General features: G+C 38.9%; 1 protein-coding gene across 1 annotated transcript in view; it reads left to right on the top strand.

The window, feature by feature from the left end:
- Window positions 1-23,371, top strand: part of DACH2 (dachshund family transcription factor 2) — a 138,351-nt gene that overhangs the window by 51,883 nt on the left and 63,097 nt on the right. Inside the window, exon 4 of the mRNA XM_010077088.1 lies at window positions 23,174-23,329. Coding sequence (XP_010075390.1) covers window positions 23,174-23,329 — 156 coding nt within the window. The remainder of the gene's footprint in view (window positions 1-23,173; window positions 23,330-23,371) is intronic.

Genomic DNA, 23,371 nt, shown 5'->3' with positions numbered 1-23,371 from the left:
GAATTAAAAATTTAATTGATCAGTATTAAGTCCTGAATCTTTACTGCCAGATTTTTTGGAAGTATGTTATTACATACAGGCTGTTAGTGTAATAAAAAAGTGGTGAGGGTGTCTTGTCATCTTCATCTCAATCCCCATCTGTATCTGTTGAGGTCAGTATGAAATAATTTTGGATTTGCTTCTTTAGTAATACCTAGAATGTCACTTGTGTAGTTCTTTTCTCTGTATGTGTGTGCACCTATGAAGATGGAAATTTTTCAAGAATTTCTGTATCTGAAGCCAGAACTCATGCCATCAACTTAAAATCTGAACCCTAACTCTCAGGATCACCGACTATAATTCCTCAGATATTATACTGTCCTTTAGGAAGTTACAGGTGTGGAACTGAATCTTACACACGTATCTAGGGACGTGGGGAGTGGATGTGCCACTCTTCTCCCACTCCTAGTCCAGCTGGCATGCTTTTGCCGTCAGGTCCTCCCTGCCTCCTTTTTGTGATATTACAATAATTTCAGTAGTGGTGGCGTTTAGTACTGGAATATTCTAAATACCTTATTCAAAAAATGCTGCAAGACACAATCAGTGTGAAAGAACAGATGTACCAGAAAAAATTTTGCCTGTATTTTTTAATTGAGGTAATGCATTAGTTTACAGTGCTGTGAAGAGTGTTGTTATACGTTTGAACATTAATGTCCTTCCATTCTCTCTGCAGAAAGAAAAAGATTTTTTTTGCACCTTCCTACTCATCGTATGAAGTGCTGAAGCAAATTCTCAGGCAGTTGAAAATCTCATATTTAGTCTGGCCCTACCATGTTCCCTGGCCCCAGGGTCCAGCCAAGCTGTGCTGGCTGTTCCTCGTGGCGTAGGGTCTGTCTCCACCTTCTTGTCGAATCGGGGAAAGAAGATGGAATTCAGAGAAACACATAGTTGGGGGCATAGGTGTCTGGAAGTGGGAGAAGTTACATCCCTCTGAAATCTCCAGTTCCCAGTGGCCGTAAGGCTTTCGTAATCCTGATCCTCCTTTTTGGCTGCTCCAAGTGGGACCTTGGAGATGGGACGGTTTGTTGATGGGAGTTGGTGCAGACATCTGAGGACCGCCTGGAGTCCAGAGGGTTGCCTTAGCTCAGGCAAGTCATGCCGTAAAGCGTGAGTGAGAATACGTGCCAGGAGTGGTGTGGCCTTTCATATTCCACTTTGGAAGATGAGTAGGATCAAGGGTTTGAAGCTGGCAGCTGAAGGCATGTATACTGGATGTGTGAGCAGATCTCTCAAAGCCCAGCCGTGTAATCAATTATGTTGTTCTGTAGAAGTAAGATAAACAAACCACAACCTCTCTGGTTGCACAAGTGTTTATAAACATCATGTGTTTCATCGTCGTGCAATGCTAATATTAGGTGAAGTGTATTCTGGAAATTAGCATATAATTGCCTAGAGAAATTTGAAACCTATTTGAAATCAGAGCTTTTTCTTTTTTTTTTTTTTTAATAGCATGGCACCAGGTAGTTTGTAGCATGTGACACAGCTGGAAGGTGAAGGGTAGATTGCAAAATACAGAGCTGGTGATATTACCTGAACATCCTGTAAGGGTGCTGTGTTGCTGTGTTACACAGCTGCGTAAGCAAAGAAGGATCAGTGCAGAACAGTCCGTGACAGTACCTGTTTGTACAAAACCTCAGTGCAAAGAATAAAGCAGTTATTTCCTTCTGTTGGCTTTTGGAGTTAGCATGCATGATTTAATAAATGTATTTTGCTTTCCCAAGAGAGATATCAAACAGTACTAAGTGTTTCAGTGGTATTTCCTTAGGAAGTCAAAATGTTATTCTGTATGTAGAGTCTTGTTGCTTGATTTCCAGACAAGGAGCTAAGTTAGGCAGAAAAGAAAGGAAAAACACCCTAGCTTTGGACGTATAAGGATCAGAGGAAAAGCTCTTCCTAGGAAAAAAAAGGGGCTTTTTTCCCTTCAGTACCTGCCATGCAGTTTTCTCATAAATGCAAACATCCTTCACAATCTGTTTAAAAAACCACAAATACATCACTCAGAGGAATATTTAAGGAACCATCAGGAGGGAAAAAACTCATTGGTTTAATGGAATACTGTCAAGGAAAATCAGCATCACAAACGACACAGGGGCAGAATTGATACTTTTGCACTGACATGTTAAAAGAAAATCCCATGCATTATTTAGAAAACCCAGAAATCTGTCAGCTGTATGATTGCCGAGTTAGCAGAAGCAGGAGGATGCTGCTCAAGTTGAAAAGAAACGCGTAGGCACAGATCCATATTGTAACCTTTCATGTTCTCCACCCACCGTGAATACCCAGCTATTACACGGTCAGCATTTTTTAGTTTTTCTCTTTTAAAATTTTCAAGTGCTTGAAAAGTCAAAAGAGGTAGGTCTTTTATTCTAAAGAGCAGGATGCCGAGGCTGTTATTTTACTCTAAGAGTAAAAATGACAAGACCAGAGAACAAATTTTTTAATCCTTGCGTGCCGTGCAGACTTCATGAAGTCATTTTTCCTGTTGTTAAAACAAGTGTTTTAGTGTTGCATGAGCAGAGTTATTGTTTCAAAGATGATATTTTTTTTCAAAGAACAGACAACATTCATGCCATTTAAAAATATTACCAGTCAAAACTACTATTAATATTTTTTAGAATCAGTTGAAAAGCTACTGAAGCATTTAATTTTCTTTAATTGTCCTTTTGCCAAGAGGAATATATACAGTCTTGAAATAAGAGAGGAATTAATACATTTTGTTTTCTGTGCCATCTCATCCAAAAACTAGGCTTGTTTGACTCCAGCCCTAGTATATATATTAAAACATTTCATCCTAAAAATGGAGACATCTGTGCTATTTTGCTTTTTTTCCTCAAGCGTGCTGATGGTGTTGTGCCATGAGTAAGTCTCTTGTTACAACACGTTACAGAGCCGATGCGAGCAGGCTGGGAGATAGGTGATGATGGTCAGTGTCACACAGAGACACAGCTTCAGAGATCTCCTGGAGACCAGAACTGAGTTCAGAGCACCTCACGGCTCCTGTTCAGCCCATCTGTCTGGGATGCATTCTGTGGGTGAGGTTGGCCACTGCAGTAGGACTGGGCCGTGTTACAGTGTGCGTCTGGGGGAAAAAAAAAAGAAAAATCTTCTGAAGGCCCTGGATGAGGCATTGGTTCTTCAGGGCTAACTCCCCGTGCAGAGGCGAGGGAGCAGCTCGCTGAAGTCTGATGTATGAACGAGGCTCCTGTAGGTGATGAAGGCACGTATATGGCCCCACAGGTGATGGGCTGTGAGGACAAGCTCTGTCTTAAGAGTGTTCATCCCAGGCCCTAGTACTTGAAGAAGATTCACGTAGTGATGAAGCTCGGTGGCTTTCCGGACACACTTCATGCATAGGTGTGGAGGTGGGCTTTCTTGGAAGTTGCTTCAACCCACTTGCAAGTGATACCTAAGAAACTGTAAGATTTATTTTTTTAGTGAAAATGGAGTGAAGGAACTAAACCACTCATGTAACGCCGAGGCTTTACAAAGCTTCACCCATTGCTGCTTGTCAGAAAATGTCCATGGGTGCTGAATGATACAGAGCAACAAACTCCCTGCGGATCATGTAAGTGGGGCCTTCCTGGAGCCAGCGACGGATAATTCTGGAGGAAGAGGTTGATGTGCTCTTTTCCGTGTTAAGATGCAGCTCCTCAGACAGTGTCCAGGAGGTGATAAGCTGTTTGCTTGGCTCAGTTGTACCTGGTTTGTATTCTCCTGTGTTCTCTTATATTGCTTCCTAATGGTGATGGCTTTCCTGGGCCCTCTCAGTGATCCTGGGAACCCCGTCTCCGTGTGTGAAGCTGGTAAACAAGGTGCACATTTATCTCTTTTTTTGGCAAATTGGGGTTTTTTTTGGAGAGTATCAGTTGGATAGTTTCTGCTGCATTACCCCACCACTGGGCAGGATTTAATACAAAAAACTTTAGGATGCTTTAGTGAACCACATTTTCAGTAGAGTGCAAAAGTGAATTTGTGTCTTATCTGCAAACTATTTTAAGGTCCCATTTTAGACAGATTCTTAAGCAGTTACCTATTGAATGCCTGGGAGTACTTCAGCTGTCTTTTTAAGAAGCATTCTTATTCATTTAAATAAGAACGGAAATACTTTATAGTAAATGTATATGATTCACACATAGAAGTTGATTCATCAGCTCATATTTACGTGTTTGGATTGACTGATGCCCAGCTGAGAAATACGAAGTAGCTCTGCCTGTAGTTTCAAAACTAGTAAAGGAAATATAACGTTTGGAAGTGAAATTTGCTGTCCTTTTCTCTGTAACTCTTGTTTCAAAACTAGTAAAGGAAATATAACGTCTGGAAGTGAAATTCGCTGTCCTTTTCTCTGTAACTCTCGGGCATCTTTTTTCTTTTAGAATTTCTATTTCAGATTTTTGGTGCTTTTCTTAGACATGACGAAATTAATTGATGTTTATATAACATCATAAGCTAATGTAAACTACTTTAAACATCAAGCCGATTCAGCTATTATATAGACTTTTTAGAAAAGTTCGTATTAAATGTCTAAGCTCTGGTTTGTGTGAATGCTTTTTGAGTGGGTAATTCTCAAGGGTATATTTTAACTGGATTCATGACAATTGGATGCTGCTAAATGTTTATGAATGGAGGATATATATACTTCTAAGTTTGTATTTCAGCAGTTAAACGTATCACACAATCTACTTCCTCAGTATATTTTGACTATTATCTTATTTGAAGTCAAAGAACTGCTGTTCCTTTTTTTCCAGAGCATAAACTTTTTTTTTTTTCTTTTAATAAAGAGTTCTTTAAAATTATTTCTAACTTTTGCTGGAGCAAATTTGATACAGAAAATCAAGATTTATATCTATTAAAAAAAAAAAAAAACAACACCCCACAACTTCCTAAAGCCAAATAAAATACCTCCGGGTGCACACAGCATAGTCATAAACAACCTCTCCAGATTTTTGCCATATCTACTCTCAGAACTAAGTGCAGCAAAAGCTAAATTAATGACAAATGCAAATGGTATGTCTAAACTGCGTAGAATTGAGAGCTTTCTCATGTCTGTCACTTCTCAGATCCTTTACAAATTTATAGTCTCAGAGTGCAGAGGTCTAAATCTTCAAAGCTTGAAAAACAGAGGTGCAGCATGAACTAATCTTCATTTTTTTTCCCCTATCTTCTTACAGCAGCACTAATGGAAATGTATTTTGTTTAATGACTCTGAAATCCTGTTTGTAATTAGATGTGGGAATTGGTCTTACTTTGTAACAGATGATACTGGAATAATAATATGAGAGATGCTACGCTGAGACCACTATCCTCCTAAATCTAGATCATTTTTCATTTTATTGACAGGAAATGTGTTCCTGGAACAAAGAGATTGATTTTAAAGAGTAGAAAAATAATATCTAGTAAAAACTCAAATGTAAACATTTTAGCATTACTTTAAATGTATCATAAGAGTACATTAACCTTTTAAGTTTATTTTTAGTTTTAGTAAACAGTTGTCTTATAATTTTTGCTTTGTCACTGATAAGATCTTTGAATCAGGGCGCCAAAAGGTAGGCAGCTTTAATTAATGACAGGGTGCATACAATTAAAATGCATCTCATATTTCAGAAGGATTATTCAAAATAATTAATTTTGTCTGTTAAAACACTTTTATGGTCGTAAATGAAGTAATTAGGAGTAGGCACAGAACACGTGAGTGCAGGCTGAGCTCATACGGTCCCTTCAGAGCGTTGATCTTCTTCATGAGGTCTTGATATCATAAATCATTTGGCCACTATAGAGCCAACACTACACTTTTTCCTTGGTTATAATTTTCATATTTGTTAGTAGTAGCAGATATTCATGGTCAATATCAACTTGCTCAAGGAAAGGAGCTTGCTCAAAAGTGTCCGTCGTTAAGACGAGGTCTTGTGTTTCTCTGCAAGGCACAGGAACCGCCATAGCACTGTAAGGAGCGAGACATACCAGAAATGTGCCAAATTAGGGACTTCCAGTGTAAATTTTTATTAAGACCAATACAGATTAGATGCATTGCACTTTGGAAGGAAAAATCATTCCAGTTCAGACATTTAATAGGCTTCTGCAACTTCTGAGGGACATGGTGTGAAGAGCACTGTCCTGCCCGTTAGGAAGCAGAGCTGCTCTCTCTGCAGGCAGGCGTGGAGTGAGAAGGCATCTCCAGGCATCTCTGCCTTTCTGGTCTTGATTCATAGTGGGAAAGGAAAGGTAAAAGTGTGGTCCAGGTCTACCTCTCTTAAATGCATTTTGTCTTTTATGTTAAGCCGTTGTTGGATAAAAGCAGAACGTAGTCCTAGGAGCAGGAACCATCAACTGGTGATCAGATAACGCTGGCACTTAGAGATGCCAAAGATGCTAAGAATTACACTTGTTTCAACTCAGTGATTTGCAAATTTTTGCACAGCGCTACCAAAGAACCAGAATAGTGAAGTCCCATATGTCAAATAATATATTTTTTTTTCAAGGCCCTTGTATGTACTCTGTTTTAACAAAATCTTGTCTGCCTATCATTTTGCAAAAAGTAACGTGTTTATTTAAACACTATGGTGCATGAGTGTGCTTAACCAATGTGTTTTAATTTCCCATTTCAGGATGTAAGAAATCCAATACATAAAGAATTCCAGTATGTTAGGAAAAGCAATTATTAGTGATGGTTGCTTTTGTTAATATTAGTGAGTCAGCTTCAATCTCACATTAATGATATTTTAACAATAAAAAGTACTGTAATATTTTAATTACATGTTAAAGTCTGGAACGTTCTTGTTCTTGTTAAGGCATACATAAGTTAAGATGAAAACTGGTGTATTACCTTTGATGCGGCCACATGCTGAGAGTCCCCCAAAGGATGTCATTGATAGTGATACAGCTGCCAACAGCAGGAGTCTCATGAATTGCAACTTTAATCAGATTTTTTTAAAAAGTCCCCTAACCTACGGTTAATTTATGTCTGAGGTAAGAAGTATTTGTGTTGTGAACATTTGGAATATTTTCTCACTCAAAAGAGTAGCATTAATTAAAAAAAATTAATAATGTGGGGTTTTAGTTAAGGATTCAGTACTAGACTTTTGCAGAGTGCCCTGAACTGACATTTTTTCAGCTGAGATTTGATAGCAATTTTATTTGCAACAGTTGGCACTGTTTAAATGTCTCGCTGATTTGTGAATTTGATGAGACAGAAGTCACAGTGGTCTCAAGGAATTCTGTGTGTACTTGCTCCCACAAAGTAAGAGGCATCCATCCCTTAGATCTGGAGAAGGGACTATATGGGTCAACAGGCCATGCACAGATCAGAACCTTGTTACATCTTATATAATACCTTGGCTATCTCAAACAGTTATATTCAAGTTTTGTTTTCCTTCAGTAAAGTTTTGATCCATAAGAAAATCAGGATGATGCCTGTATTTCTGTGATTTTAAAAGTAAGCATCTGACAGTTTTGCATAATAGGTTATGCTTTCTGCTCCATATTCTGTTTAAAAAAAGCTGGAATCTAAAGCTGTGAGTGACATTTTGGTAGGATTTTAGCAAGTACAGTCATTACCAAATTAAAAATAGATACAGGTGGGTAGTCTATGTGTTAGCTCCTTTTTTAAAAAAAAGAAAAAAGCAACCCCTAACTGTATATAAGAGCAGGAATTTATCAGATCGTTCTAGTTACAGTCATGAAAGGCCAGCAATGTTATTTCAGACCATGAGTAAATGTACCTTTGTCACCAGAGGGTGTTAGAAATCTTTACTTTCCCTGGCTGTGAATTCTTTTTATCAAATGAAATTCTTATTCTTAACTTCTTAGAAACTTAATTTAAATTAATAAGATCACTGCAGAATACTAAAACCTGGTCCTTTTAGTCATGGAGAAGAAAATCTTGTTGCCACCATATAGCTGAAGCTATTAATTTGTCCATAACCTAAAGGGAAAATGCATGGATTTTGAGTATATGTTTCAAATGCCATCTTACTGTGTTTTTGTCTTGGAAATGTAACCAAGGTTATGTTACCTGGTCAGTAACTGGTATGTGTTTTCGGATGGCCGGTTCGTGCATTAGTTTTTGCAGATCCACGTTTCATCTTGGGAGGCACAGCAAGCATGCCCCTAATGGTTTTAGAACAGCAGGGTCTTCTCGAACTCTGATGTTTTCTTGAAGAGAGGAGTAGGTAGGGCTTTACTGGAACCACTCCTGCAGCTGAAGAAGAGACCGTGATGTAGGATAATGATTCGAAGTTGCCCATGAACGCTCTGGGCCGCACCCTGCGGTGTGGTGTGTCACGTTGCAGGGTACAGATCGAGCTCAGGCCGTAGATGGAGTTTGGCGGGGCAGGGTGAGTTCCAGCCGGGCCGTTTCGCCCTGCAGTTCAACCCTGCCTCTGGGTCTGGTCTCTGCTTTGCAGTTTGCAGTGTTTAGGATCATAAGAAAACAGCACTTTCAGACTTGTTTCCTTACCACCCTCTCAGTGAAGCAAGAACTCTGCCAGCATCACGTCTGACTGGTAGGTGACCAGTTTACTTTTAGAAATTTTATGGGCTTACTAATCACAGACATTTTTCCTAATGTTTACCCTAATTCTTTCTTGTTACAGGCTTTCCTTGCTGCTTCTTGCTCTGTACACTGTGGCTATGGAGAACAGTTTATTCCCTTTTGTTACTGAACGTGTCTTTTATCTAGCGAGGACTGTAGTGAGTCTCCTGTCCGTCTTCCCTTCCCTGCACTAAACAAGGTTGGTCTTTTGAAGGTGCCTCAGACCGATGATTTTCTAGGTCCCTGGTCAGGTCTCACCACACTCCTCTGGCCTCTCTCCAGGTGATTCATATCCTGCCGGTTCCCCAGCCCAACGCAGTGCTTCGGTCAAGGCCGTGCCAGCGCTCGGTGCAGCGATATAGAACAGGACGGGGAGAGAGTGTCTCCCAGTCGAACATGCAGCTATCTTGTATAATAAACGTGTGCTACTCGTTTTCTCCTGATGTTTCCTGGAAGCAGCATACTGCTGACCTGCGTTGACCCGCAGTCTACTATAGCCTCTAGATCTTTTTCTTTTAAATCTTTTTTTTGTCTTTTTGCAGAAGAATTACACATGCAGTCAAACCCCATTCTGAATTTGTGAGGATGGCTATTCCAGCCTTTCATCTGTCCCAACCAGATTTTTCACGTTATATCTCTTTTAAATGTGCACAAAGGTTTAGATAAATTCTAATAGTGATCCAGAGTTTTAGATAGATTGGTTAATTCTGGTATGTATGCGTATGATATAGCCTCTAACATGCTAACATCTGCCCCTGAATGTGAAGCTTTTCCTTCAGTTGAGTTTGGCCACTTTATAGTTCCATCTTTACAGGTTGGCTGGAGGTGCATCCTGAAGGGAAATTAAAATCGATAGTTGAAACTGAAAATCAACATTTCCTGTTTAGATCTTGTGCATTTTTTAAGCTGTACAGAGCCACCTGCAATTAATGCTCTTTGTTGTATATCTTCTGTATTTACAGTATATTTTACAATAAAACCTTTTTTGACATTTAATCAGTAGCAGAGTTGTTCTGCTCTCATTATATATTCATGAAGTTTATCACCAAGACAAGGCATAAATGTTGAGCTTGCCTTTAAGATCAGACATGCATTGATATTTAAAACCTAGAAAATTGGAGGGGTTTGTGTCTGTTCTATATTTGCACAATATAAAAATTAGAATAGATTGTTTTTAAGAAGGTGCTTAGGCTACTGTAAGGATGGAGACAAGTGAAACTTTGGGGCTAGTGAAACTTCCAGCACACCTCTATAAGAGCTGTATATTCAATTGCTAATGTCAGGGGACATGAGAGGCTGCATTTTCCCATTTTCCTGCAAGGCATGTGATATCAGTTAAAATGTGATTTATTTTCTCACATTTCAGATGGAATTTGGAAAGGTAGTAGGAAGAAGAGTCTTTGTTTTCTGGTGGTCTGTCTCTAAGAATTTGATGTAAGGGGAATTTTGGTATTTCATCCTTGAGAAATATTCCCCCTCATTTGCAGCACCTCTTACATTTTTCTTGATTTTGACGAAATGGGTATTTTTTGGAAGTTGAACCCAACTTATTCCCTTTCTTTGTAAAATCCTAGATGCAGGGAGAAAAGTCCCTTAGAAAACACTAGAGTACCTAGCATGAGTAAGATTTTTCATTTCATTTTTTATAAATGCCAATCATATCTGGGTATATACCTGTGTGTTAAATAACATTTCTGTGTTAGCAAGAGATTGAACTTTAATAGAAAAATATTATCTAAACAGAAGGGCATTTGCATGAAACTTGTAGGTATCTTATATTTAGGAGGATAATCTCTAATGAGCCTTTCTAAATTTAAACTCAGTGATTCTGTCTGTAGAAGAAATATCTGCATTGTCCTATTGCTAGCAACTGATACTCATTTTCTATCCAGCTAACCAACAGCTCTTCTTTCTTTGAAACTGCCTTGAATAATTACAGCCCAAACCCTGCCCCTGTACTACATAAATGAAAAATCCAAGTCATCAGATAGCAGTGAATCTTCAGTTTGGATTAAAAAAAAGTATCTTATTTATTAGATGCAGTTATGGCACTGAAATAAATGGTCGGTGCAGTTATACAACATCTCACCTTCAAAATTTAATCATCTACAAATACCATTTCATTTTTCAGAAGCTCCTTGTCTTTTAATATGATTCATTAAATATCCTTTTTTTTTCCTCTGCTGTTTGTTCATCTGTTTTGAATATAGACTCTAGGCTTTTATTTCCCCTCTTTCTTAATGTATGGTGTGGTTGATGTAAAAAAAAAATTAAAATTATGTTAGTATTACTTAAATCATGTCAAATTGAAGAGTTTGAAATTGCAGATCTGTTCTGATGTAACCTACTTCTTACAGATTTGTCCTGGAATTTTCATTGAGGCTGATGTCTTTACTTTTCAAGAAAATTCATATTTTCAGTATCCTCCCATTTACAACACATGTAATTTAGAAAATTCCCCAGTAGGTAGGAGCTCCTCCAGTGTGCAGCAGAAGTTTTTGCAACTGGTAAGAAGCTGTACGTTCCCACTCTCCAGCAGGGGAGGGATACTGATGGAAGAAGATACCTTGGCAGAAGGTGTGTGTTGCTTTACTCTCCCGTGGCTGGTTGTAGCTGTTGAGCGACTCCGAGTCCCAGCAGTTTGGGAATAAGGCAATTTCCCTTCATCCTGCGTATCTTCTGCACAGTCATCAAGAGCTGAGGCTCTGGAGTTCTGTGTGGCTTTTTCTGATTCACTGGGTGACTCTGTAAAGAGGGAGCTTAGGAGGATGGAGATGAATGATTTTTTAAGGGTTACTGATAGCCAACCCACTATCCTTGCAGATGCTAGTATTTCTTCTGTATGTTTGCAGCTGAATGTGGTCTGAATTCAGAGACGGAATTTGAAATTTGAAGTATATGTGTGACAGCAGACGAGGTACGTGGCAGTAGCATGGTCCAGATAGACAATTGCCTCACAGCTCCATTTTTACTTCTCTTAATTGTATACATACAATAACTTCTAATTCAATTAAGACGAGCAATATTCCGCATTAGCCTGTCTGTTAAAATCTGTGCAGGATACTATAAAAACGTCATTAGTTTGGTAATATCAATTTAACAAGTTTTAGCTCATTAGCCTTGACACCAGCAGTGCTGGAGAGAGGATCCGTTTGGAATTGTTCTCAGCATATACCAGGGAGCTCTGAAAATCTGTTGAAATCCGTGGCTGTTATCCGCGATCATCAGTTACAGCTGTGTGTGAGCTCTCTTTTACACAAATACCATAGTAAGCCACAAATTGCATCTTTTCAAGCTGACTTTATAGATTGGGGCAGCATTTATTCAGAAAGACTTTTTTTCCGTTAGGAACTTTCTATGGTTTTTCGATGGTCCTTTAACAGCATTGCCAGCTGTGTCCTGTGTTTCATTTTTCACATACATACCATTCCAACACCCGTTTTTTAAAAAGCTTACCTGAATTGTGGCAGATGAATATTTGCGATAACATTTTAGTTAGCTAAGATACTAATTGCTGAAATACTTAGTCACTTCTTTTTGCTTTCCAGGTTAACTTTTGAGAAATTACAGTTAGGTTTGTAATAATGTTGGTTTAGCTGTAGAAATCTTATATGATAGTGCTGTAGGTACCAATATAAAATAGGAAAATGAGCAATCATTTAAGAGTAGGCTACAAAGAAATAAAGAAAACACTCTAGCAGTCAGAAAGTTGTTGTTTATTGAATATTTTATACTCAAGTTGGTTGTGTCTGAGTTTTAGGATTGAGAAGAGTTGGAGCAGAACTCATCTTTAGCCTCGTAATACAGCTGTGATCACAGAGGTCTTTGAAGAACAGCGAGAAGGGATTCTGTAAAAACATCGGGTATTTTCTCAGGAACAGCTTCGCTTAATCCCTTGTTGTGGTCATCGTGAGTCTGTGCTGTATTATGATTTGGGGATGGGATTTTGATGTAAAGAGAATTAGCACCTCTGCGGAAGGGCTGTATGAAATGGAGAAAGAGGGACATGTACAAATGTTTTAACGTGGAGGTGGGAAAACAAAGCAAGATGAACATGGAAAACAGAATATTTCCTTTTCAGCTCTGTCCTGTTCATGCCAGTGTAAAATTTTTCATGTGTTCATTTCTATTTTGTCACTTGCCTTTCCTTTGTTTCCTGGCTTGCTCTGTCAGAAACTATCTTTTATTACCTTGTAGGTTATGGAAGTATTCTCGAAATGGCCACCCTTTCCGTGTCTGGTAACTTATTGAAGTTAAGGAACAGTTTTGATCCTTTTTCTCCTTTTGCCTGTGCTAAATCGGGTCACTCTCCAGCTTTCGGTCTCCCCCTTGCATTGCAGTTTCTGCCCTTTCTGACAATCCCCCAACCTTTTCCCTCCCGCCTGGCCGCAGCCCGTGGCCCTCACCGTGTTGTTTTTCGTACGGCAGCTAGTGCCGTCGCCGTGCGTGAAGGACGAGGGGCACGCCGAGGTGTAAAGGGATCAGGTGAGTCTCACAACTGTTTTCTGAAATGCAAAATAAAAGGCAAGCACTGGATTGGGCCTTGTTGACTGCAGCAACGCTGCCACACGTCAGGAGCACCCCCAGGGACGTGTGTTTTGGCTTCGTTTGGGAGCACTCCACCCTGCGCGGTCCCCGGAGATGGAGGCTGCCAACAGCAGAGTCAGTGAGTGTGTACAGCTGCGGCGCAGGTGTGAGGAAGCAGGGCAGAGCTGGAGGGAGCTGCCACCGTCTCTCCAGCCAGGACACGGGTGGTTGTTCCCCGTGGAAAGCCAAAGCTCCGCTCAATGTGACTTATTAGTGTGTGCGCTGTACACAGTCGAATCACGAGATTAAAGATTAACTTGGAGTACTTTGGTAAAGTGTCAAGCCAGGTGATGAGCAGCAAATGATTTTCCACATTTACAATGTTAATGAGAAGAGGCCGTCAGTAAAAGACCAGAGGTGTAACATATGCTATTTGAATATTGCAGACTAATTACAAAATTCACTATTCTGAACTGTGTGTTAAAAGCTTTAGTTATGTAAAGGAACAGTTTCCTCAGCCAAATTTTCAGGTTCAGTAAGACAAAACAAGGTAGGTTTGAACTTAAGCATAAACTGTGTGAAGTTTTCCTTTCTCCTGGCGTAGTTGCCTCATAAAAAGTGAACTGTTTTTTGTGGAAGTCTAATCCAAAATGAAAAAGTACATTAGGTAAAGCTAAAGTGAAATTTTAGTTGACGTCTAGGTAGCAGGGAAGAGCGCAGTGTTGGGATTGGGAAAGGTTTTGCATATATAGTCAGGAAGAGACCTCGTACTTTGCAGAAGTTCTGTGAGGTTGAAAAGGGATCATTTCAAGTGGTTTTGGCTTTGAAAATATACCAAAGAACTGACTCTGCCATACACAGCAACTAGGTTGAAAAGTCACGTTACAAAATAAATCTATTAAATTGTTGTTCTTTTAAGACTTTAATAAGGCTCGTATCTGCATAGCTGTCTTATTGTGCTTATAACTAAAAATCTGTCACTTCTAAGATATTTTGTAGAGTAAAGTGTGTACTGTAGACATTTCATTTTTTTGACTGGTATTTTTAAAAGCTAGCACAATTTAAAAAATGGAGATCCAGCTGCAAAATGCAGGCTAGACTGTAAAGAATCCGTATTTCAGGGGGATCATGCTCTGGGGTTGTTGTTTGAGCAATTACATGGATAGAGGATATTTACAGAATGAGACACTGAATATCGGTATCAAAGACGACCGGAGCTGTGGAATGACCAAGGCTCTCTGTGGCGCTGAGGGAGGTGGAAGCCTTCATCCTTTTGGTCAAACCCCAAAACCAGCACCAGCGCTATGTATCGCTGCCAAATGCAGAGCTGTGTTTGGAAAGAACAGGTATGTGCCATGAGTGTGCTGTTACAAGGTGCATTGCGCTTTAAAAATATCAACTGTGAGCAGTGAGTATGGTTCTTAAAAAAAAAAAAAAATACTGCCTAGAATCTCAGAAGTGAAAATCATATCTTCAAGCTTCCCAAACTAAAGAGCTTTGGGAAGAGTGTATTTGTCATTATGTTTAATTTGCACATACCTCACCAAAGAAAAGGCCAGGGGAGCTAGGCCGGGAACACAGCTGTACAGGCAGCTCAACTAATTGCCTCTCCATCCTCAACCTCATTTATCTTCATTTCTTCCCAATTATACCAAATTATCAATAGTCTCTGTTGCATCAGAGTCTTAATCCCCTTTATTCAGGCAGCATTAGATAGTGGCAGATGAATTCTTGGAGGGAGTCAGGGTAAACAGCCATGAAATGCCACCTCTGGCAGATGGCATTGCTCACAAGAAATGTGACAAAACATTTGGAATTTGTTACCAGGCATTGGTATGAGAAGGCAAGCTGTCAATATTTTTTTAAATGATAATCAAGGTGGTGCATACTTATACCACAAGCAGAAATGAATCCTGTCCAAAACCTCAAGCTTGGTTAAGTTCCTCTTGGCACTGTGTTGTTGCATTTTGTTGCTGAAGCCTCTCAGTTTTTCTTAATATATTCACTTTATCCAGTATTAATATCAATATTTTAATCATGTTTGTTCTGATGATGGTTGTTATTTATGGGTTTGTATACCTCAGAAGGAAATACTAATGTAAAGAGGCAGACTATCCTTTACACAGTAGCGAATTTAGGATGTATTTTCTTGAGTAGTTTCTTTGGCACTGTTGGTCTTTTGTAGGGGTTTGATCCTGCTCCTTAGACAAGCTGATGCAGTGGTCCCACTGGTGTTCATTGAGAATTGCACTAGAGATTAGATGAGCCACCTAATGGCTAGGTTTGCTGAATGAGAAAAATACTCTGAAATTCAGATTGATTGAATGTGTAAGATGTGCGAGTGCTGTGGTAGGTACATGTTCAGCTATTACTATGAGCAAAAATGAAAGTGATTTTTAATGGCAGCATGAATTTGGCTGCTTATATAGTTCAAGGGGGTTTTGTGTGTTATTTTTAGACATTAAATGAAACATGGTAGATTTCACTGCTGACCTTTTTTGTGAATTAGGTTTACTCACAGGCTCTTCAAATTTTGTCAGCATTCTGAATTTTTTGGAAGTCAGTTATAACTTAATGCAAGGAATCAAATGCCAGATACAAAAAAATGGTGCATCTTCAGAAATAGTATATACCTTGCCGATGCTCCCCATACTGACATAACTTGTTGGAACTGTGCAAGTCTCTGCACTTACTGGTCCTTCATGGAGACTGCGGCTCGTGACAGTAAATCTCGTTGGAGAGCTGCTGCAGTCAGTCACCTTCAATATGAAAGGATGTTAAGTGTCCCTATTGCAACCTCTCATTCTCTAGGAAAATCTCCAATGTCAGTAAGTTCTGTGTAGATGCTTTAAGTTGGCAAGATTGTCCAAATGTGTATGCATGAAGTGCCACACACTATATTTAATTTTTTGAACCCATACTTTGTATTACAGAGTTCTTTTAGTATTAGGAATTTTTGAAATTATTACAAACACATAATTCATTTATGTCACTACAGATTAACTCAGAAGATTATGATCTGTAATTTGAACTGTTCATAATAATTATTTTAAAGAAATAGTAAATGATAAATTGTTGAAACTTGAATGATGTGATTTTGTACCGCAGCATTGCCTACCTGTTGTGGATGTCACGACATTCTCAAAGCCTCTAAAAATAAAACTAAACTGTCTGGCTAGTTACAGTCACAGTAAAAATATACAGTATATGTATCTCAGTGGTGTTGTCAGTAAGTTGTTAAATGGGAAAATGCTAAGTAATTAAAAAAAAAAAAAGGCTTGGTTTGTGTTGAGTGAAGGTGTCAATGGTTATCATCACTGGAATATCAGAGAATCATGGAATGGCTTGGGTACTATTCCTTGCTTGCTGGCTGTGGTTGTTGAGGGTAGAAGGGTGGATGTTTTATCCTTTCTGGCAGGCACTCCTACAAACAGTGTGCAAGATGTGAAAGTTAAGCTGTTTTATTTCTGGCTTGTGCATCATCAACAGTAATAAACATATGACCGACCAAAATTTTGACCTTAATTCTATCCATGAAATGCACGTTTCTGAAGACAGACTTTGGTCCTGCAGTAGAAGATAGTTAATTTATTTGTTGGTAGTCCTAAACCAGAAGAGATACAGATACCATGTTCCAGGACAGTATTCTTATCTTTGTGTAGAAAAATAAATAGTGATACGGTCACACACATATTCCCAAGAATGTTAGCAGTAACCATTCAGAGTGCAGAAGGTACAGGCTTTTGACATTGATGTAGATCCAAAAGAAAGTTCATGTTTTAACTCTAAATTCTCTAATTCCAAGAATAATACTACACATTGTATAGAAGAAACTGAATAGGGATTTATTGGTTATTATTTCTTCCACTACAAGAACCAGAAGACATCAGAGGAAGGCAGCAAATGCCAAGTTAACCCCTGAACGACACCTGCAAATGACATGAGGTTTTATATTGTTAGGAGTGTTTGAGCACCTGGCTGTAATTGGGAGATTTGGGTTTGCTTGGAAAGGCCCATTGCAGGACAGTCTCACTTTCCAAGGTACCTGGCAATACGGAGACTTTTCTGGTGTTGTGCTTTACTCTGTAATCATCGATCATGCCTTGGGAACTCGGGAACACATTGTATTTACCACCTCCTTATTTCTTTTTCTCTGGTCATTTTAAAGGAAGCAGTTGACAGTTTGGGAGGCATGGTTAGGTTCCTAAATAAATATTGCATCTCTGCTTTTATCTTCTAACCAAAGTATCTTCCTGGAATTGATTGTTCTTATTTAAATTGGCATCAAATATTCTGACACATTCCCAGTTATCTTCGGTATTCTGTTTGCTGTGAAATAAACTTTGATTTTGCTGTCATTAAGACTTTTTAAAAAGTTTAGAAATCACATTCAGATTTCAGATGCCTTCTTATTGTATAATTATCAACAGATTACTTCACCTAAGTTGTGACAGACATATTTTTTAAGTATGACTGACTGATGGACAGATTGGGAATTGCTGAATTAATGGGCACATTTCAAAGCTTTGGCAGGACTAAGCAGTAATTACATCTGCTGAACCACTTGATAAGTTTTTGGAAGTAGCCCAGTAAAGCCATCACTGGATTTTAATATCTTACCCTACACACTTTCATGGCTTTTGTGTAGGGCACAGTCCAGAAGTGGATATAGCCAAATACAGCTAGACAAATCAATGCGTTAAAGCTTTGAATGCATTGTGAATCTTCCATTTAGATTTTCAGATGGGTTTCATGCTTTTGGGGGCTGATTAAAAAATCTCATTCCCATCTTAAGTAAGAAGGTTTATTTGGGGGTGATAAGGGACGACAGAAGATGTCCATGCTTGTGTGGTCTCCATGAATAACATCATCTACTGACAACATGAGGGACAGAATTTGGGGTTAAACAGGTTGTAATCCTCACCCAGAAGAGCTGTATGTTTTCTGGCAGGCAGGTGACAGTTTACTAGGAATATAATCTGGATGGGATCTTCCCAGCCATACTGTAGTGAGATTCGCAGTTTATCAAATATGACAAAAAATGTTTTCTATTGTATCTTCTCTTCCTGGGGCATTCGAATGCTGATACCATGAGCAAAGTTGACAGGAAGTTGTAGGCTGAAGAGTTTTCAGCAAAGATATTCTGTGTAGGCCAAAAAAGTGTCTGTTTTTCCCAGTATCAAGGTAAGATTAGGGTATTGGGAAAAGCAAATGGTCTGGGTCACCTGAAAACGCTGGAGCGAGGAATGCTGGCCAATAGGCCCGTGTTGGTTTGGGTGTACCAACCCAAAAAATTCAGAGGACTTATTTGTGCCAAACACGTAAAAAAGACGTTAGAGGTGATAAATACTTAGAAATTAGCAGTGCTGAAATACCAATGCACTGAATACTTTTTTCTTTGCAGCGGGTGTTATGTTTAATATGCCCAACAGCATGAAAAATGTGTTTCAGAATAATTTTAGAATCAAATTGGACAGTGAGGATGGTATTGCTTTTAAGAATTTGAGATTACTTTTACCAATTTGAGTTCAATTTTTCAGATATATATCCCAACCAGAAATAAAATGACAGACATAGATTGAAACAGTGTGGTTGTTCAGTTCAAAGGTACCGCTGACAGAGTGGGTTTCATTTAGCTGGACCAGACAGTTTTAAGGCTGCTAAAATGAATTTGAAACCAAATGAAAAGAAACTGTCACCAAATTGAACTTTGATTACTTTCCGGAGATCTTTCAGTACCTAAAACCAAGACATTAATTTAATCTTCACAAATGTATCTTCACCAAAAGAAGTTTTTTGGATTTTGTTTTGAAGAACACAAATGCACTGTTTATTATGCACTTTGTTACTCGAAAGCATGTAGCAAAATTGCTAAATCAAAGATGGGTGAGAAGCAGCATTTTCTGAAAAACAAAGCTGAGCTTAACACTTGCACTTCTTTCATCTAAACAAAATGAAACTTAAACAGAAGCACGTTGCTTACAGCCATGTACGTGATGGTGAATAACCTTGCAGTGGATCTGCAAGTGTGGTGTATATCATGAGCAGCACATGTGTGTCTTGCTGAGCCTGATTTCCCCTGTTTGTGTGTGTTACCTGTGATTTAACTCCCTGTGCATCTGAATTCACTGTTCACAGGGACTTGGGCACAGAGATGTATGGAATTTGGGCATTACGGGAATGCTTACCTCTCACCGCATTTTTTTTAATGGAGAAGTCAATGGACGGGAGTTTGTTTCATTAGCTTTGCTAATGTAGGTGTACTTCGTGCACTGATAAAAAAGTTCTCTCCAATAACCTGTTAAGACTGGTAAATACCAGACTTTAATTATTAAGTATATTGTAAATAACTCTTTCTCTTACCAAATCCATGTCGTGTCCGTGTTTTATCTCTGCCCTTTGAAGCACACCCTATGTTCGGTGTAGGCGGCTGGGTACAACGCAGACAATTGCCTTTTTTCCATCCACATTGTGTGTTCAGCTGCAAAGCTGACAGCAGAACTGTACACCACGCTTTCTGCGTGGCCTGAGCTGCATGGTTGAAGCAGGTCAGACCTTTTTTTAGCTGCTTCTGCTGGGCAGCCGGTGCATTCTGCCATCTTTTAGGATGGCTGACCAGGGAATCTCTTTGCCTTTTTCTTTGGTGTGGCTATGGTGAGGAAACCACAGCCTCTGTGCTTGCTTCTGCCAGGTGTCAGGAGCTCTGGAAGATGGAGGCTCTTGTCTCTCTTGCCCTTTTTTAACGCTGAGCACAATCTGTTGTGGGACAAGATCGACTAGAATGCAAACAAGATAAGGAAAAGTTACCTTTTTGTCCTTTAGTTTTATCTGTTGGAGAGAAGGTCATGTGGGCAGTGGGTAATAGTGTTAAACATAAAGCTTTAGGTAAAGTGTATAAATGGTGTATTGGCATTTTGACAAATCAGCAGACTTCTGAGTGCTCTAATAACATTCCTATGGCACTTATCAAGTTACTAATATTTTAAAATGAAATAATATTTCTCATTTAAAATAAATACAAACCTGTATTGCCCTTCATATACAAGAGCCAGTGTGAGTTCCATTGCTGTTTTTTCTTGTCTCATTTTCCTTACAGGGTTGTTTCTTTGTTTTCTTTCTTCTTTCATCTATTTTTATTTCATATGTACCTAAAAGAAATTACCTCAAGTCTATCTCTCTATACACAGTAGCATGGATCATTGTTTAATTTTAGACTCCTTATCTGCTATATTAAGGGGAATGGGAGCCTTCAGTAGATTAGTGTGGACAAAGAAATTGTTTTTTCCCAATATGTATTTCTTCAAAGACCAAACCTCTTGAATATAATGAGAGAAAAAAATTTCTACTCATAAATGTATTTATTTATGTGGGGTATTGTGTGGTTCATATCATAAAGTTTCCGTTTTAGTTTCACCTGTGAGCTCATCATACCAAAGACAGGATTTAGAATCAAACCATGACATCTTTGCCGTATTGATGGCACCTATTTGGACAAAAAACGACAATCAACAGAAATTCTCAGAGAAATTGTGTCTAGATCTAAATTTGAAATATTAAGAAGGATTAACTTTTTATAGATGTATTGATTTCTAATTGTTAGAGTAACAAAGAATTTGAAAATATGCATTGATATGTATGTATGTCAAATACATTTTTGTGGATATAGCATGCTGACAACTGTGTTACTACATAAGAAAATGGGTATGCTCAAAAGAATACTTTTTTTTTTTTAAAGTTGCATGACAGTAAAAGGACTCAGTGTATTACCACAGGTTTCCATTTTACAAATTTGGTTTATAATGTGAATCTAGTTCTGACTTGCTATTAATTGATATGTAATTTTTTCTAACCTTATGGGAATAGATACTGTGGGGAAGGATGTGAGATGTCTTTTAAAATATTTTATCTGTGCAAAGGGACTGTGGGTAGGATGAACTGACAGTGGTGTGGAGCACAGCAGTGGGACTGGTGAGGCCTGACTTCTCTTCCACTTTCATCGTTAGTCTACCAGGTAACATGGAGGAAGTTCTTTCATAATTCTGCACCTCAACTTTCCCACTTGTAAGTTGGAGATAATCATACTGCCCTTATAAAACACTTCACAATTGACCCGTTGTAGGTAAGAAGTTCTAATTACTATTTTATTTTTGAGAGACTTGCTCCTACACAGGATCCGCAGTCCAGATGAAGGGATGGAGCTGTTATCTGGGTGGTGTACTGCACACTGCAGGATACGTTTTCACTTCACATGCCCTTTTATTATACACCATAAGCTCGGCAGTATTTTTTCTTTTTTCTTCCTCTAAGGAGAAGTGATAGGGAACATAAGAATACAGGAATGGTCTACAGAGATAAGTGTATTGCAATTTATTCTTGTGTTGCTGGCACTGAATGCTGGAGCAGATTTACAAGTGGAATTTGCAGGAATAAAAGTTTCGCGAGTCCAAATGAACAACTCGTATACTAAGTATCAGTCAAATGTTATTTGGAAGAGCAGATATACAGTATATTAGATAACAAAGCTGCTGACACAGCCTTAACTGTAGTAGCTCTTCTAATTACTGCACTGTGCCATGTTCTATTATATCATGTGGCATAATTTAGTGTATCTTCCTTTCTCGATGTATTACTCATCATTTTACAAATTACAAATCTTTTATAGGAAGGTAATTCATACTTGGACATAGTGCTAAAATGATTGAGTGATTTCCTTTTTTCTCAATCATTGATCTTTCAAACTTTTTCATTGAGCTGTATTAATCACGTTTATTAGCTAAGTGTTGTCATAAAGAATGGAATTTTTCTGTTACTTTCATATTCAATTGTGTTTTGCTTGCTGCCTCTAGCTGCTACATCCCAGTAATCTATTTACTTATTCTAATTGAAATTCTCGTTCATAAATTCAAAACAAAGTCAATACTGCAGTTACACATTTTCATAACAATCTATCATCTAATTGAAAATGCAAGGTGTCGCTGAGAAAGGAGGGTACTTACAGTACCTTTTACTCTAGAGATGCTCAATGTAACTTTTTTAAGGTGTTTTGTTTTGTGGCCCAGATGTATTTCAGATTTCACTAACATGGTCTAAACTGCTGTTTAAAAGGAACTTGTCGTTCAAGTCTGTAAGTGTAATAGTGAAGAACACTACAGCCTATAAAATGGGTGCAGAACAACCAGAAGACCAGATATTCTGGGCCAAACACAAGTGCTTAAACTGCTGTTTAAAAGGAACTTGTCGTTCAAGTCTGTAAGTGTAATAGTGAAGAACACTACAGCCTATAAAATGGGTGCAGAACAGCCTCTCTTCAGAAGACCAGATATTCTGGGCCAAATACAAGTGCTTAGTTTGCTGTACCGTGTTTTTGTTGTAGGCAGTAATTAATGTGCCTAACAAATAACCTGGACTCTTTAAATTCCTGAATACTGGTGGTTTCCAAGCCCGACCTAATCCTGGGTGGTTTAACCTGGCAAAGTGAAGCGTTTCACCTAGAACATTGCCAGGATCCAGCCCAGCAGTGGGGGAAAAGCTATTTAAGCTCAAAGGTAACATAGCAGCAGGATGAATTGTGGTAGCCCGCTCAGAGATGGATTTAAGCTAGAATGAGCACTGGGGGGACTGGACAGCTGAACGACTCTCCAGTAAGAGAAGCAGGAGCGGTGAGGGACTTGGCGAGCTCAAGGACGGACACGGATTAGCCTCTGGCAGGGACTGGGTGGCCTGATTCCCTGGGATAGCGGGAGATTGTGGTTCAATGTCTCAGATGTTCTCTTTCTGCCTTATTTACTTAGTTGTGACTGATGTTTAATTGGGTGATTTTATCCTTAAACATTTAGCTTTTCCTGTTTCCAGAAACTGGTGCCACAAAGGCAGGCGATGGTGAAAGGTTCTACTCCTGGTTTTTGCCCAGTGCATGTTTATTGATTTGTTAAAAGCAAAATTCAGTTGTGTGTTTGAGGTGCTGTGTTTGTGCTAGGTGCTTAGCTATGGTAAATAGTATTACCTTGTTGCTAGCCAAGCAAAATGTCATTTAAAGAAAAGCATGCGCCATTTATAGTTTCTGTGTGCACTGTTTTGCAGGTGGGAGTGAATCCTCCTGGGATAAAGACAAGCTCCAGTCTCCCATTACAACAGGATCACAGCACAGCATTGGCCATCCCACACTGTCAGGGCAGTCGAGCCTTGGAAGCGCGCACCCCCTCAGTCCTCTCCAGCAGAATCACCTGCTCACCAACAGTACGTACTATGCTCTTAGGGAAAAAATTGAAAAGTACATGG

The sequence above is a fragment of the Pterocles gutturalis genome, unplaced genomic scaffold (genome assembly GCF_000699245.1).
Source record: "Pterocles gutturalis isolate BGI_N339 unplaced genomic scaffold, ASM69924v1 scaffold19678, whole genome shotgun sequence".
Taxonomy (NCBI): Eukaryota; Metazoa; Chordata; class Aves; order Pterocliformes; family Pteroclidae; genus Pterocles; species Pterocles gutturalis.
Note: the sequence above shows the minus strand (reverse complement) of the source record. Positions and strands in the feature narration are given on the sequence as shown.